The sequence below is a fragment of the Colossoma macropomum genome, unplaced genomic scaffold (assembly GCF_904425465.1).
Source record: "Colossoma macropomum unplaced genomic scaffold, Colossoma_macropomum, whole genome shotgun sequence".
In the NCBI taxonomy this organism is placed as follows: Eukaryota; Metazoa; Chordata; class Actinopteri; order Characiformes; family Serrasalmidae; genus Colossoma; species Colossoma macropomum.
In genome coordinates, this window is record NW_023494800.1 from 5,616,201 (window position 1) to 5,632,149 (window position 15,949).

The following is a 15,949-nucleotide window of genomic DNA, read 5'->3' on the forward strand; positions in this document are numbered from 1 at the left end:
GACCTTGTTTGGTGCCGACCTCTCAAACTTTTTCTTCAGTTTGGTCTGTTTTACATTTACATTTACAGCATTTGTCAGACGATCTTATCCAGAGCGACTTACGATTTGATCATTTTTACACAGGTAGGCGAAGGCAGTGTTAGGAGTCTTGCCCAAGGGCTCTTCTGGTTATAGAATAGGGTGCTGACCCAGGCGGGGATTGAGCCCCAGTCCACAGTGTAGAAGGCAGATGTGTTACCCGCTACACTATACCAATCACATCATGTGTTTTGAGTGTGAACACTCTACACCAAGGTCTGCACCAAACAGATGAGCTGCGGTCCGGTGACCCATCAATTTTTACAATGGTCCACACCAAAGAAGAAAATTCAACAGCAGAGGTTGCTTTTCTCAGGGTACATCAGCGCTGTACTTTAGCCTAGTCCACATAACCTGTCAATCTCAACATGTTCTAGACTGTCTTAAAGTTGCTGTGGTATGAGCTGCTGATAATAACAGCAGACGAGCAATAAAATAATAGCAAAGATACGCTTTTGATTTTTGCACATGGATCTCGTAGTGAATTTTTGACCAAGCATCTTCTACTGGATTGGCTAAATTCAAATTGTTAAACCAATAATAAACAAGCAGATATCAATTAATGTTTATCATTATTGCTTGTTTTGCGAAACACAAAGACCTCAAGTGTCTATATTTCATATTTTTATCTATATTTTGATATTTTCATGGTGGTAAATGTGACCGTGGTCGCATTCCTGCAAAACTTCTGACCAATAAATGGACACCAATGAACAATTTCCGTTGCGGTGTGAAAACCTTTGAACCAAATAAAAAAAAAAGATACAATACAACAAAAACTTTCATGAACAGGATTATAGAGACGTTATTAGCATGACATGAAAAGTACTTTCAGTTAATCAGACAGTGGCTGTGTTGCATTGTTTCACTCAGCCAGCCGTGTTTAGCTCCACCACTTTTGGAGGAGTGGCGCCACCCCTGAACTACATTCTTAAAAACAAACGGCTCCTAAATGGTTCTTGGCTTAGTTGTACTGTTCTAAAAAGAAAAAAAAATAATTAAGCCAGAACAGCTACATTATGTAAGGTTCTTCACACATTTTTTAAAGCAGTGGTTCTCAAACCAGTCCTCAGAGACCCTCAGACGGTCCACATTTTTGCTCAAAACGCATTGTGAATTAGGTTGGAGCAACAGTGTGGACTGTCCAGAGGTTCCTGAGGACTAGTTTGAGGACCACTGCTTTAAAGAACCATCTACTGAAAAGTTTTTAGGGAACCAAAAGTGTTTCCCCTACAGCCTTGTATCAAAAACATGTTTTATTCTTTTTATTATAAGTCTACATCTTATTTAAATGTATTTAAACACATAAGATAAGCTTGGATATCTTTACACTAGAATGAAGAAACCCATCCCTGTTCTCTAAAAATCAAAGCGACGTTTAGAAGAGATCCACTGATGTTCTCTAAGCGTTCAGTCTCATGATGGAGTCTCTGAAAAGACCTTTTGTAGGGAAAGAAAACCGTCCAGATTTACTAGCAAAACGTCAGTGTGTCCAGCAGGCTTTGATTTTACTGGAGTGAGTGCTGAGCACAGGTTCATCTCAGGCTAATTTAGTGTGTGACTGTGTGCTGCGACTGATTAGAGATAATCCAAATCTGACTGGACTGAGATTAGGGGCTAGGGAATTAACACCTGTTGGCAGGACAACCAGACGGGACACAGACTTCTGTGTGTGGAAACTACTTATGTCCAGTTTCCATTCCATCTGGCAGCAGGTTAAAGTTATAAACGAGCAGACAGATGACAGACATACAGACATGACAACAGACAGACCAGCGTATAATGACGTAAGAAAAACAGCACAAAAGACAAACAAACTGTGTGTTTGTAGACCTGTTTCTCCAGCGTTTCGTCTGAAATGAAGGGTATTAATAGGAAGTTTGTCTCTCTTTGCTGCAGTAACAGCCTCTACTGTTCTGGGAAGGCTTTACACTAGATGTTGGAACACTGCTGTGAGGATTTGATTGAGCATTAGGGGGGGTCACGTACTGATGTTGGATGGTCAGTTCTGGATCACTCCAACTTATCTCAAAGGTATTGGATGGAGCTCCATCACTCCAGGGAACACAGTTCCATTGCTCCAGTGTTGGGACTTTACAATAGTACGACAAGGTTTTAGGACCACTGTAGGGCCACTTGAGAATAAAGTCATATTTTCTAGAATAAAATCGTAATATTTTGAGAAAAAAGTTGTAATATTTTGATAATAAAGTTGCTGAATTATGACAAAGTGGTATATTACCAGGAAAAGTTGCAATATTACAGACAAACTGTTTGTAAAAGGAAGGTTTACACTTCCTCGTGTTAATATGAGGGACGTTGAGGAGCTGGTAGAGTTATACTCTCGTATCTATTTCTCCCACAAAGAAACACTCAGGCTCCTGGCACATCAGCACCAGATTGTTATAGTATAAGAACCCTGAAACGGCTGTGCTGGAAACTGTGTTTGTTTAGAATAAAGAACCAGACGGACTTGGAGGAAATTCTCTCCATTGTTGAAGGAGAACTCGCAGGCAGTGCTCGTCCACAAGGCTATCAGTGTTTACATCTCCCTGCCACTTGAAAAGTAGTTTCACAGGAGACAATGAGAATGATAATCAAAATGATCGATCACGAAGGAGTGGACGTTTGGAGTCTCTGTCGTCACCACTACAGCAACCCCCGACGCGTTAGGCAGCCCCCCTACAATTAGCCCACTTTATCCTCCAAATATCAAGAGAAATATTACGACTTTATTCTCAAAATATTACGACTTTCTTCTAAAGAATATGACTTTATTCTTGAAATATTACAACTTTCTTTGTTTATTTTTTTTTAACAGTGGCCCTAAAACGCCGTCGTACATTAGAGCTTTGATCAGGTCTGAAATTTTGGCTTTTCCGTCTGGGCCTGACCCGACCCCACAAACAGCATCACGTTTTGAGCCCAACAAAACTCTGTCTGAATCTGACCTGACCCGACCCGAATCACATCAGGTTTTGTCTGAAACTGACCCAGAACAACAAAATTATGTCTGAAACTCCAACAAACCGGACCACCACCACCCGAAGTACAGAATAAAACCTGACTGGACAGCGCTGTTACCATGTAGTGACAGTCTAATAACAGTTTAGATCATGGATAAATAAAATAAAAAGCAATCTAAAAAATATTTTAAACAATCAGCTGTTAAAAATAAAGTTTCTGCTTTAACTGACAGCTCAGATAAACTTTCCACACTGATCTCACGCAGTGCTGCGCTGATACAGCGAGATCTTAGCGTAACCTGTTTGATACTAAAACTCTTTTGATGCTCATAGAACATTTTACAGATATACTCAACAAGTAACACAAAAACGTTTTGGCCAGACAAATGCAACGTCTTTTTGCTGCACTAAACTGAACCTCTCCAGAATGCATTTGCCGTTTATGTTCTGTTTGTCTCACGTGGTCCTCGGTGGTCAGTGGGTGAGCCATATTTAAAACCAAAACACCTAATGTAAAGGTAAAGAATTTTCTGTATCTTCACCATTTAATTATATAGAACATTTTAAAAAAATCGGTGGTGCTCCCCTTTAAGCTGCACCAATTGCTGTATTCCCATTAGAAAAGCATTTACCTACAGCCAGAATGGGACTTCCTGGAGCAGCCACATGACCAAACCCAGCATTAGCAGTCAGGTCGAGTAAGTTCGGACAAGTTCAAGCTTTACTTTAGACTCCTCTAGCTGACTCTTGGCACTGGGCATGGTGACCTTAGGCTCATGTGGCTGCTCCAGAGAGGCCCATTCTATTGGTAAATGCTTTTCTATAGGGAATACAGCAAGGGGTGCAGCTTAAAGGGGAGCTCCACTGATTAAAAAAAAAATCTATATAATTAAAAGGTTAAGATGTAAACAAAATCATTCAGAGTGGTCTGATGTGAAGTACTATAAATTAAACCGTAATGAATAATGTCAGAGAATTTTTTTATGATAGTTTTGAGAAGATTCTGGCTTTTTTTTTTTTTGACATACAGCTCATAGTGGAGAGATGGAGGGGTTGTGGGTTGATATAGTGATGTTTGTGTTTTGAATGTGTGATTTAACATAATACTAGCAAACCTACAGAACGCTAACTCACACAACTTTAACCTGTGCATACTTACTAGTGCCTTGTTTGAAACATTTCTGAACTTAGTTCTGCTTAGACATTGTCATTTCTCTAAACGTGAGACGCAGTACCTGCTGCTTGTGCCCCCGTATGTGTAGTCTGGAATGTATTCATTGACTGGGTGTATCCTACAGTCCCGCAGAGGATGTGGGGGCACAAACAGCTGACATGGCGCAGAGCTGATCTCTGTGAGACAAACAGGTAGACGCACCAAAACAGCACAAAAGGATTGTGAAGACGTGGTTGTTAACCTGACTGGCACACACTCATATCTATTAGGCCTGGGTTCCCATAAAAGCGGCCAGACTGTGTCATAATCACGAGTTTGGTTTTAAGTAGCCCGGCCCTGAGCTCCACACCCTGTCTCTCACACCTGACACACTTCTTCAGCCTGAGAGAATCTCACAGTGGCCAGTATAAGTCAGCAGAAGGAAAGTCCCAGCATTACCAGTTTACATCACTCACCATTAAATCAGAGGGAAACTCACATAGTTTAACACATGCAAACAGACACCAGTAAACACACACACACACACACACACACACACACAGAGTCATTTTTATGAAATTCCAGTACCTGAGGTCACACATATGTTTTGTATGAATTATATAATACATTTACAATTATATACACTGATCAGTCATAAAACACACACACACACACACACACACACACACACACAGTGTATAAGTAATAATAATACATACAGTCGCATGTAAAAGTTTGGGTGACCCTGTTCAAATAATGTTTTATTGATTTTCTAAGTGAAAATATGTAAACACATCATATACGGAGACAAAAACTCTGCACATTTTAATGTACAGTTACTGTCTACACACTGTGCAAAAGTTATGGGCACATTTTTGATTGATTTCTATCAGATATTTTAAACTCAGCAAATAAACAGAAAAGTACCCGTATGCCTTATTTAAATTATTATTATTATTATTATTATTATTATTATCACTATTAGTATTGATTCACGTCCACTGATATTAGACGATATGGACTGGCTCACAGGAGGAGGTGAAAAAACATTTCAATGCAGTCATGCTGAAACAGGAAAGGGCCTTCACCACACTTTTAACAAAAAAAAAAAGGAGAACACTATTGCATCTAAGGACATGCGATTTTTACGCACTACATTCTTAAGCACTGACAGATGACCGAGCAGCTTTAGAAGGGCAGAAAATTAATGAACTGACCTGTGTTAAAGGGGGACCCTATGACTGCCATATTGTCAGTGAGCTCTTCAGTACAACCTGTTCTACTGCTAGCATTTGTCTATAGAGGGATGTGCATGAATTTTTGGCCATGTAGTATATGTACTGCTACGTAGATAACTACATATATGTAATAATAATAATAATAATAATAATAATAATAATATGTCCCGTAAGTATTACATAGATGTAAGTTTCTATGTTTGCGGGCAGGAATTAAGACTAGTCCTGAACTGCATAATCCTTTTAACCGAGAATCTCCATTCAGAATGCTGTGTAGTCTAGGACTAGGCTTAACACCTGTCTGGGAAACCAACACAAAAAATGAGAATTTTAGTTTAGAACCTGAGCTCTAACTTCAATAACCAACAAGAAATGCCATTTCAGTTTTAATAAACAAAATGTACATTTTCTACAAAGACCATTACAACAGTACGTTGGTCCTGCAGGGTTACCCTGGTTTTCATGACACTTTCGTCCTGAGAATGTTGGGAAAACAAACATACACACACACAAGCTGAGTAGTGGGGAGCTAAGGTTTCACCATGCTGTGCACTGGCTTCACTACTGCTTTCCTGGCAGCATAAGGCCCAAAAGCAGGGCGTTCCCTGCGCTGCCTGCAGAGACGCCTTCACAGCGGGATGGCCCGACAGAGGCCTGGGCTCCCCGTGAGGAGAAAAAGCTCTAGATTGCTCCCAGCATCACTGAACATCCACTACACACACACACAGTGGAGGAACAGCCTGTACGGGCGGGTTAGGAAAGATCCAGACAAGCGTTTCACAACATTCCTTAGACATATGAACCTCACTTACAAAATACTTCAGATAAAACGTCAGTTACAAAATGGTTAACCAAAATTTTTCAACTGACTTCACAAGCACACTATTTCACACTATTGATCAAGCTCATGGCTTGGAATTGGTCTGGATGGCTCAGTTTGGTCCAGAGACTGATGGGTCATGCTTGTGATGCAAAGCTCTTCCTTGGTTAGCCATGGGAGCCAAGGCCCAGTCCCATTTCTTATGTTTACCCCTACCCCTTGTTTGTTGTCACTTTGCCCCTTGGAACTGAGTTACAAGGCGTAGTGGTTGAAATCTTCCCTCTGAAATGGGACCCTCAAATAAAAAGAGCATTACTTCATTAACAGCTACCAGCGCTGCTCTGTAGGCGACGCTGCCAGTCTGCAGTGACAGCAGAGGAGGGTAAAGTTCAGCTCCTCACTGCTGGGCTTTAGTTACATTTAGGGCATCATATGCCTTCAAAGAGGGGGGCAATTATTTATCATCACCCACCCCTAATTCTTCAGTGATATGAAGCTGAAGTCAGATATTCGCCAGCTTCTTGTTTGAATTTTCATGTTTCACCTTAAATGGAGCAGCAGTTACATTTTGGAGCTTTAGGCGTCAGAACTGCTGGACTATTTAAGGTGGAATGGGAAATTTAGCTAGCTAGCTACCGAGAGATTAACATACTATTAGCCTTTTTTAAGGTTGTTATGAACAAAAGGATCATAATACATTGAAACCACATTAAACTAAGATATACAGTGGTTATTGTAATTTTTTAACAGAGAAAATTCTCACATTTGTGGGTTTCTTTGGTCTCTTGTGCAGCCAGCTTGCCAGTTTTCCTTTTTTTCTCATAACACTCTGTTTGGATTGTGTCTCTGAAAAACCTCCGTTTGGAGGGCCATGTAGCCCGAACACTTCACCCTACCCCTCTATCTCAACTAAAATCTGGACACAATAACCCTAGACGAGAACACGCAAAACAGAGGGCTAAGGGCTAAGTGGTAGGGGCGAGGGGTGAAATGGGATCGGGCCAAAGTAGGAGTTGGAGAAAAATATACAATATGGCTACAGCTCCTCTCACAAGAGGTTATCAGTACCCTGGTAGCATGGATCACTGACGAGTTTGCACAAAAGGCAGCAAGTAGAGGCGACAGAAGGGGCGTAACAGTAGAGATGAATCAATATGGGAACATTTGTCGATGCTGATTCAGAAACACTAAATAAAAAATAGAGTTGGGACTAAATGTACCTGGATTAGCTGTACTGATAAACATAATTTATAATTTATTTCTGCTACAAATGCAGTAAAATTAATCAAATGCAGATTTAGCGCAGTAACCCAGCATCACCTAAACATTCTGCTCTTCTGCAGTACAGTAAATACACCACATATCGGTTTTAAACATCTGTGAAATGTAAACATCTCTTCACTGCTGAAAAGTTAGTTTGGAAAGCAATTAACTGGCAATACCTATACCTCTATGTGTTTCTGATTTCATAATGCATCCCCAGTTTTGAACGTAACAGTTTATTCAAAGGCAGCATCCATAAGCCTACACAACACCTACATAGGCCTCTCACTACAAATGACCTAAACCTATAGGGACATTTGATTCCAACTAAGCACCGGTGTTTTATTTGAGGATGCATTATCGGTTGAAAATGGTCAAAAATAGTACTTTCAGTTATTAATTTCAGTTTAATTTTAGCAAGATTTTATTTATTTATTTTTTTTGTAAATTGCATTTATTGCCAACTTTTTTGGGTTTCAGCCAGAATTTTAATCTCAGCAATGAAACAGCAAAGAAAAAACTTTTACTAAAGACAGCATACAGAAACACAAAAATCAAAATACCACCATCTAAAAAGGAAGGGCCAACGTTGGGGTTTACAGAACAAATGAATGAACAAGCTGAAAAAATATTGTCGCTATGACGGAAAAAAAAGTCACTTTTTTATTTTTTACTTTTGTTGGCTAATTTGAGCAGCTGTCCTTTACATTATGTGAAAATTTCATGATTGGATCAAGAGAAATGCTCCAAATTTGCTTGGAAAAGCTTTACATTAACTTACACAGAAGGTACAGAAAGTTTGGTAACACTTTCTATGAATGTCACCTTTGTAAGCATCTATGAACACATTTATAACATGTTATAATGTATTCATAAGGCATTATAAAGATGGTTATAAATATTTATAAAAAAGAATTACACTGAATTACACTTTATAGCCATGTTTATTATACATTATGAATTGTCAATATAATGCATTATAAATAGTGTTAATAACATGTTATAAAGTCAGTGCCAAAGAAGTCAGTCCCAGCTTGGAGACTGCAAAGTAAAGACAAATACCAAGCTAACGGTGGTGTACATTGCCTTTCCCACATTGGGTAAAACACTGATGGCAGCTCTAGTTTAAACTCTGTCATTTGAAGCCTGTAATGTGCTTTACTGTGAATGTTTTAGTGTTTCAGTAAATCCTTCAGTAAATACTTCAACTTGAAGCCTCACTCTGAACACTGGAGGAGGCTTTAGTACAGTACGCTTCACTTTACTTAGAGCGGACAAATACAACTTATGAGCTCTTATAATTTGTCATGATCAGTACTTATAATGTATTACCTTAACAATTCATAATGCATAATAAAAATGGCTACAATGTATAGTGCATTTTTATAAATACTTATAGCTATGTTTATAATGTCTTATGAATGCATTATAACATGTTATGAATGTGTTTATAGATGCTTACAAAGGTGACATTCATAGAAAGTGTCACCGAAAGTTTTTGCTTTCTCCTGTAAGGTCACCATTTTGGAGATTTTCTTTGGACAGCGATGATATGCAAAAACGTACAGCTGAGCTGGTTAAAGCCTGTCACAGACACTTGATGCAGTTTGTCAAATGATCGACATCACTTTAAACTGTAGCTATTATACAACACTAACCAACATATCTCCACTGACCCTTTAGCAACAGTGCTGTTGTCTTTTTTACCATTAGGGTCATAACAACACACATTTCAATATACTTCAGTAAAGAGCTAACACTTTAAATTCTGAATCACCGCTACGAACAGTTTTTTTTCTCGTTTTCGACACTTTAAAAGTTGTAACATCCTCAATTATCACATCCACACAGACGGACTGAGGCAACAGAGTCTGCAGAGCCTAATGCAGTCACGAAAGAGGACGTGTACAGAACATACCACATCCTCGCACTGCATTAACAAACAATCTAATTTATGCACAACTAACTGACACTTACAGGAGGAAGTTCACTTGACTGACAGATGCTGTAATCTTGAGTAAAGTGATATGAGTGCTATATTAGCTAAGAGATTGTATCACTGCGCTGTGATTCTAATTAAAATATAACTCTCAAGCCACCATGCCGAGGGCCTTTTTTCCACTGTACTACACACTGCAAGGCAAACTCCCGGAAAGCTGCCAGTTAAAGCAGCCTTTCAGTGCAAAAATCACATTTTACACAATTAAACGCTTATTAGACATTAAAACAAAATAACACAGTCAGCACCCACTAATTCAAGGGTGTCAGACTCAACCACTAGAACAGCCACATTAGGATGTTATAAGCATTTAATGTGTTGTTTGTTTACATTTCTGTCCATAAGTCTTTCAAAGCATCACAGGGTGGAGGAATAAAGTAGATAAATGAGGAAATAAGGGGGGGGGGCATTGGAAGGAAAGGATAATGGAAAAGAGGAGAGCAGAGAAGGATGAGCATTGGTACAGGAGGAACAGGAGGATAATGGAGGAGAGGAGAGGAGTACGGAGAAAAGATGAATCAGGGTAATAGAGGAAGTCAGCTTCTCTGTGCAATGCCACCCAGACTCACGCTGACCATTAGTCTCCCTCTGTTTGTGTCTCTCACACTCTCGTACGCTCACTAATCGAGGGGCAGACAGACAAATGTGTCTAAAAGGACAGACGCAAGCGCACTTTAAATCGTATTAGAGCTTCATTACGGAGCAGTGATGGTCTATTCACAGTACACAGCTGTCTGTATTCTGCAAAGGGGCTTTAAAGGGGCATTCCAGCCTAAAACTACAGTTCAATATGCTACCTGTCGTGTTATATAATATTCTGTAGTGCAGTACTGTGTCCCTCAGCTTCATCAGTTTGACAGAATTCATGATTTTACATCTTTTTCGTGTTTTCGTCCCTCAATGTTCACTAACTACAATTCATTTTATAACTACTGGGAATCCTTGTTGCGTCACCCAATCCTGAATGCAAGCCCAGCCACTGAACTATAGGCTAATGAGTATCACAACTGGCCAACCAGCAATGACATTAGGTATCTAGTGTATTCTGCAGCATTTTTAATAATAATTTAATAATAATTTTATAATAATAATGATGAACACATTACAAACAGTATTCTTCCAGAAAATCACCCCAAAAGCAATTGTAGTCTTTCAATAGTTCCTCCCACCTTCAAGAAACATCATCAAAAGGGAGTTTTCAATCCTTTAAAACTAGAAAATCTCACTCTAGGGATGACTGTGGCGCGCTGTAGGAACGTGAGTAAGCATGTTTACAACAGATGAACAATGTTTTTATTTTTTATTATAACCAGAGAGTTGCTTTAATACATTTTAGCCCATTTTTTAAATGTATTAATTTATTTATTATCTCCCAATATTCTCCCCAATTTAGTTGTCTCCGCACTAGGAGGAAGAAGGCCAGCTCAGGCATCCTCTGAGACGTGTGAAGCCACTACATCTTTTACGAAATTCCTGGACAGCCGAACGCGCTCGGAGGAGAACGGAGTGGGGGCCATCCTACCCACCCAGAGAGAGCGAGGACAATTGCTCTCTTGGACTCCCGGCCACGGATGGCTGTGACATCAGCAGGGATTGAACTCGCGTTCTCCTGATGGGGCCAACGCTTAGACGGATGTGCCGGTCAAACGCTGGCACAAATTCTCAATCTATAGACCTCTGCAATACACAATATGAGGCAAGCAGGCATGTTCACAGCAAATTTCTCATTTTTGCTGGATTGTCCCTTTTAAGTTGGCCATTCATAGAGCCAGAAGTGCAGATCTGAACCTGTCCATGCAAAATGTAAATTTAAATATAATCTATTAAATAACTATGTAATTAAACGTGATTGTCTTGGAATTGGACAGCAAAATGCTGGTCAAAACTCTAGATGTGTGTTTGGTTGAAACAGGCTGTAATGACCTTTAACACTGGCCTGTATGTGAAATGATAAAGCCTCCAGCCGGATGATTTCTGTGTCTCTGAACCGATGTGCGGCGATCAGAGGGCTGAGCGTGAGGGCTTCCAGATGGCTGGGGTCGTCCTGCCAGCAGCGCCGCTCAGACACACAGAGACACACAGCAGTCTGCATGTTTTGTCTGCTATGATGATGTCTGTGTCACTTGGTGTCCCTGAACGACTTCTCAGCATCTAAATATAATGCAGCTTATCAATACACACAAAGAATATCAGCTTCCAGGAGAAGCTTCCCACGTTTAGTATCAAAGAAATGCTTTCCTGATATCAGCACAGAGGCACATTTCATAAGAGACAGAGAGAGAGACAGACAGACAGACAGACAAAAGCACGGAGATAAAGTGTTAAAAATCAGTGAAGACAAAAAACGAAGGAAGAACCGAGATGGAGAGGGAGGCGGCCGGAGGGATAAACGCGTGTCTCTGTATTTTCCCACGTTTGGTATAAAGGAAATTCCGCTGTGGTATCAGCACTGAGAGACGTTCGTATCAGAGCAGACAGAAAAACAGCTCTTTCTCTGAATGTGTCTGTGTCTCCTAGAAACACTGTGTTGAGGAAGGAATATCGTCTAAACCTGATAAGCTCCGTCTGCAAATCCAGACCATAATATTCTTACCCTGCACACAGACACAGCAGTCTCAGAAGGGTGAGAAGGTGGAGAATGCGGATTATTTATTATTATGTTGTTTGGGTGGTGTGATTTTTGTGCATGAGGCTCTGCATATTTAGTGCCAGACATGGGGTGAGTCTGCACCGTGACGTGCAGAGAGAGAGAGAGAGAGAGAGAGAGAGAGAGAGAGAGAGAGAGAGAGAGAGAGAGACACAGACATAGCAAGAGCAAGAGAGAGAGACATAGCAAGAGCAAGAGAGTAGACACAGAAAGAGAGTGAAAGGGAGAGAGAGAGACATAGCAAGAGAGGAGAATGACAGAGAGAGAGAGAGAGATGTAGCAAGAGAGGAGACACAGAAAGAGAGAGAGAGATAGAAAGAGAGAGTGAGAAATCGAGACATAGCAAGTGAAGAGACAGACACAGAGAGAGAGAGAGAGAGAGCGAGAGAGAGAGAGAGAGAGAGAGAGAGAGAGAGAGAGAGAGAGAGAGAGAGAGTGTGAGAATTTGAGAGAATGGCAAATAAAAAAAGAAAAAGGCAGAAACAGAAACAGAGATAGACAGAGGGAGTGACAGACAGAGAGAGAGAGAGGTGGAGGGGACTGGAGGAGTGGCGTGAAGAAGGGAGCGAGACAAAAGAGGGGTGCAGGGGAGTGTGAGGAGCATTAATGAGGGCAGCAGACAGCAGCCTGACCCTCTCAGACACTCAGACACACGCCAGACGACTGCACAGAGCCTCAGGGTGGGTGGGGGGTTGTGTGTTTTTGTGTGTGTGTGTGTGTGTGTGTGTGTGTGTGTGTGTGTGTGTGTGTGCGCGTGTGTGTGAGATAGAGATACACATGCAAACTCAAATACACAACAAGTCCACAGTGACAATCAGGCAACACACAGACCTTACAGTCTCAAATATAAAGATGACAAAAAGGTTACTTGCAGTGATGCAACCGAACAGGGCCGCCTATACTTTTGCTTTGAGGGGCCAAAGTGCAGTGCTTGCAGTGGGCTGAGGGCCAAGACAAAGCAATATACGAAAGAAGAAGGCAGTTAGGCTTCAAATTGAGTCTTTAAATAAGTCTTATGACATTATTTTGTGTTACTTTCATATTTTATTATTTTCAAAGGAAAATAATTAATCCTTTGGGCTGGATTTACTGCAGCAGAGATGTGAAAATAAAAATAATTATATTCAATTTTGTCCAGAAAAAATAATTATTGTGATACCTGCACTTAGTATTGTGATGTTCTACTTTTACAGCATCGCATCACCCATTACTGGAATGTCTTTGAGTGAGTATGAAGAACCTTTTTAAAGACTGAAGAACTGACACTCAATGAAAAGGTTCGGTAAAAACTGATAGTTTTTTTTTCTAAACAGTATGTGCAAGCCAGGAACAACTAAAGGGCCCATACCCTACATCTTCTGGCATACATGTTCTTCCTTGAGGCCCACTGGTAACATTTGTGTGGATTTATATACCAAAAATGGTCATAATTCATCTTCACATGATCGTTTTCTGCTTATTTTTTATCTTTTATACAGGCTGTTTCTGTTACTGTGCCTTTAAAATGTGTAAAAGAACTTTGCTCTGATTGGCTGCCCTGTATTGTGCCTCATTCAAGAAGCACTCAGAGCTGAAACACTCTCTAGAACTTCCAATATGAATAAGTAGGGGCTAAAGCGCTGTAGGCTGAACAGGTGGATAGTAAATGAGTTGGTTGTCGTGACATCGCAAACACTATGAATACAAAATGGGCTGTTTTTGCAACTTCCATTGAGAGACTGCATGGACTGGAGAGTGAAGAATAGGTTTTAAACATGGACAATGTTTACTTATCAAACACCTTCATTTAAAAAGGTGGGGGACATTAGTTTTTCCGTGATATGGACCCTTTAAGGAGCCTTTATTTTTAATTATTTAGAGTATACAGCACACAAAGGCTTGCCTTAAGTCTGTTAAATCGCCCTGCTTCACCTCAGGCCTTTGTCATCCCTCCACAGAAGTCATGTCAATCAGTCAGTCTCAAACACACACACACACACACGCGCGCGCGCGCACCACACTCACCCTTTACACCCCTATTGTCCCTGACACTCCCCTCCAGCTGCAGCCAATCCCCCCTCCCCAGGGTGAGCTACAGCAGGTTTGATTCTGGCCTTCAGACTGACCCCTTTGACCCTCTCTGTCACTCCCAGGAGGAATCAGGCCCCACATCATCCCCCATCTGCCCCCTACAGCCTCCGCCTATAGCCCCTAAGGCTCAGCCATGGTGTCTGGAGCCCCTACTGGTCACTCCAATGCATATCCAATCACGATTAAGCTTAAACACACAGACAGACACACACAAGGCTGGTGGCTAGAATAGCTCAGGGTCATCTGGTTCATATGGATACATTTTTTAGCCACAGATTAGAGCTTTTTTCCTTCTGTTTTCACACAGGAAGGCCAAAAGACCAATGCCAGGATGGCCTTAGACCATGAATGGAAATAACAGATACTGTAACACTATCAGATAAGCCTTTTTCAACATCTAAATATTAGACTGAGCAAATAAAGAAAGATGAAAGATTTAGCAAATTTCTGTACACAATATCTATTTATTTGCTGACTTTTACATGCAAACTAAAACATATAAAATGTGCCACAGCTCATTTTATATTTTTTCAATATGTTAAAACAGTATTTGTGCATTAAAATGTACAGAATTATGTTCTCAATAAAGTATGTGCTAACTTATTTTCAAAATCAACCCCTTTTCCTCTGTAATGGCACTTTTTTCTTACCCTAATCTAACTTTTCATTTTTAATTTGATTTTTAATCATCCTTTTTCATGTCTAATTTGATTTTCTCTTTTAAATCTGTTGTTTTAATCATGTTTAATTTCTATTCTCATTTTTTTTTTTTAACAACTCTGTATTTTCTCAGTTGTACAGCACTTTGAATGACACCAGCGTATGAAATAAACTGGCCTTGCCTTCCCATTTGACCAGAATCGGCCAATTTTTTGCATGTGACTGCACATATCCATGATGGCAACCGGCTAGCTAACTCTGATAACTGTCCTGCTGCTCAGGGCTGTTTTCAGAGCATCTAAACCTCTCTCCCTGTCTTCTCTCCCAGTACAAGATGCACATCAGCACCTAGTGAAGTTACAGTTGCACAAATTTCAAGCATTTGCTATTAATACCAGACTGAGGAAAAGGAGAACATAATCATTTAACCCGGGGGCGTCCAATCTTATCCTCAAAGGGCCGGTGTGGCTGCAGGTTTTCACTCCAAACAAGCTGAAACTCACCTTATCCACCCTGTTTAATCAATTAGTCTCAGCTCACGAGTGCTTTTTGAGCTCCTGCTTTGTCGGAATGAAAACCAGCAGCCACCCCTGCCACACAGGATAAGACTGGAAACTCCTGATTTAATGAAAAAACACCCCAAATGTAGATTGTTATTATAAAAAATCGTTTTATTGCTCACACCTAATCTAAATAGTAATTAGGTTATTAATATATCGAACTAGACACCCTCCCTGAAGACACTGGATCACACAATAACTTGGACTGAGTCATTTACCCACTTTATTTATTCATTTTTCTGCCCACCCACCAATCAGCTTGCACCTCCCCTCCTCTCCTAAAGAGGCGCCCGTACTCACATAGTCTGGGAGGGCCGCGTTATCGTCTGCTCCCAGCGGCCTCTGCAGAGACTGCGTGGCCTGCTCCAGAACCTTATTGTGCTTCTTTGACAGCAGGGCAAACAGGCTGGAGAGAGACAGAGAGAAGAGAGAAAGAAAGAGAAAACAACAAAAACCCAGGTCAGTTTAATCACTCAACCACTCAAACAGCAGCTA

At 40.6% G+C, this 15,949-nt stretch overlaps 1 protein-coding gene across 1 annotated transcript in view; it reads right to left on the reverse strand.

The window, feature by feature from the left end:
- The window catches only part of dym (dymeclin), a 168,318-nt gene that overhangs the window by 48,524 nt on the left and 103,845 nt on the right, over positions 1-15,949 (reverse strand). Inside the window, exon 14 of the mRNA XM_036589130.1 lies at positions 15,755-15,860. Coding sequence (XP_036445023.1) covers positions 15,755-15,860 — 106 coding nt within the window. The remainder of the gene's footprint in view (positions 1-15,754; positions 15,861-15,949) is intronic.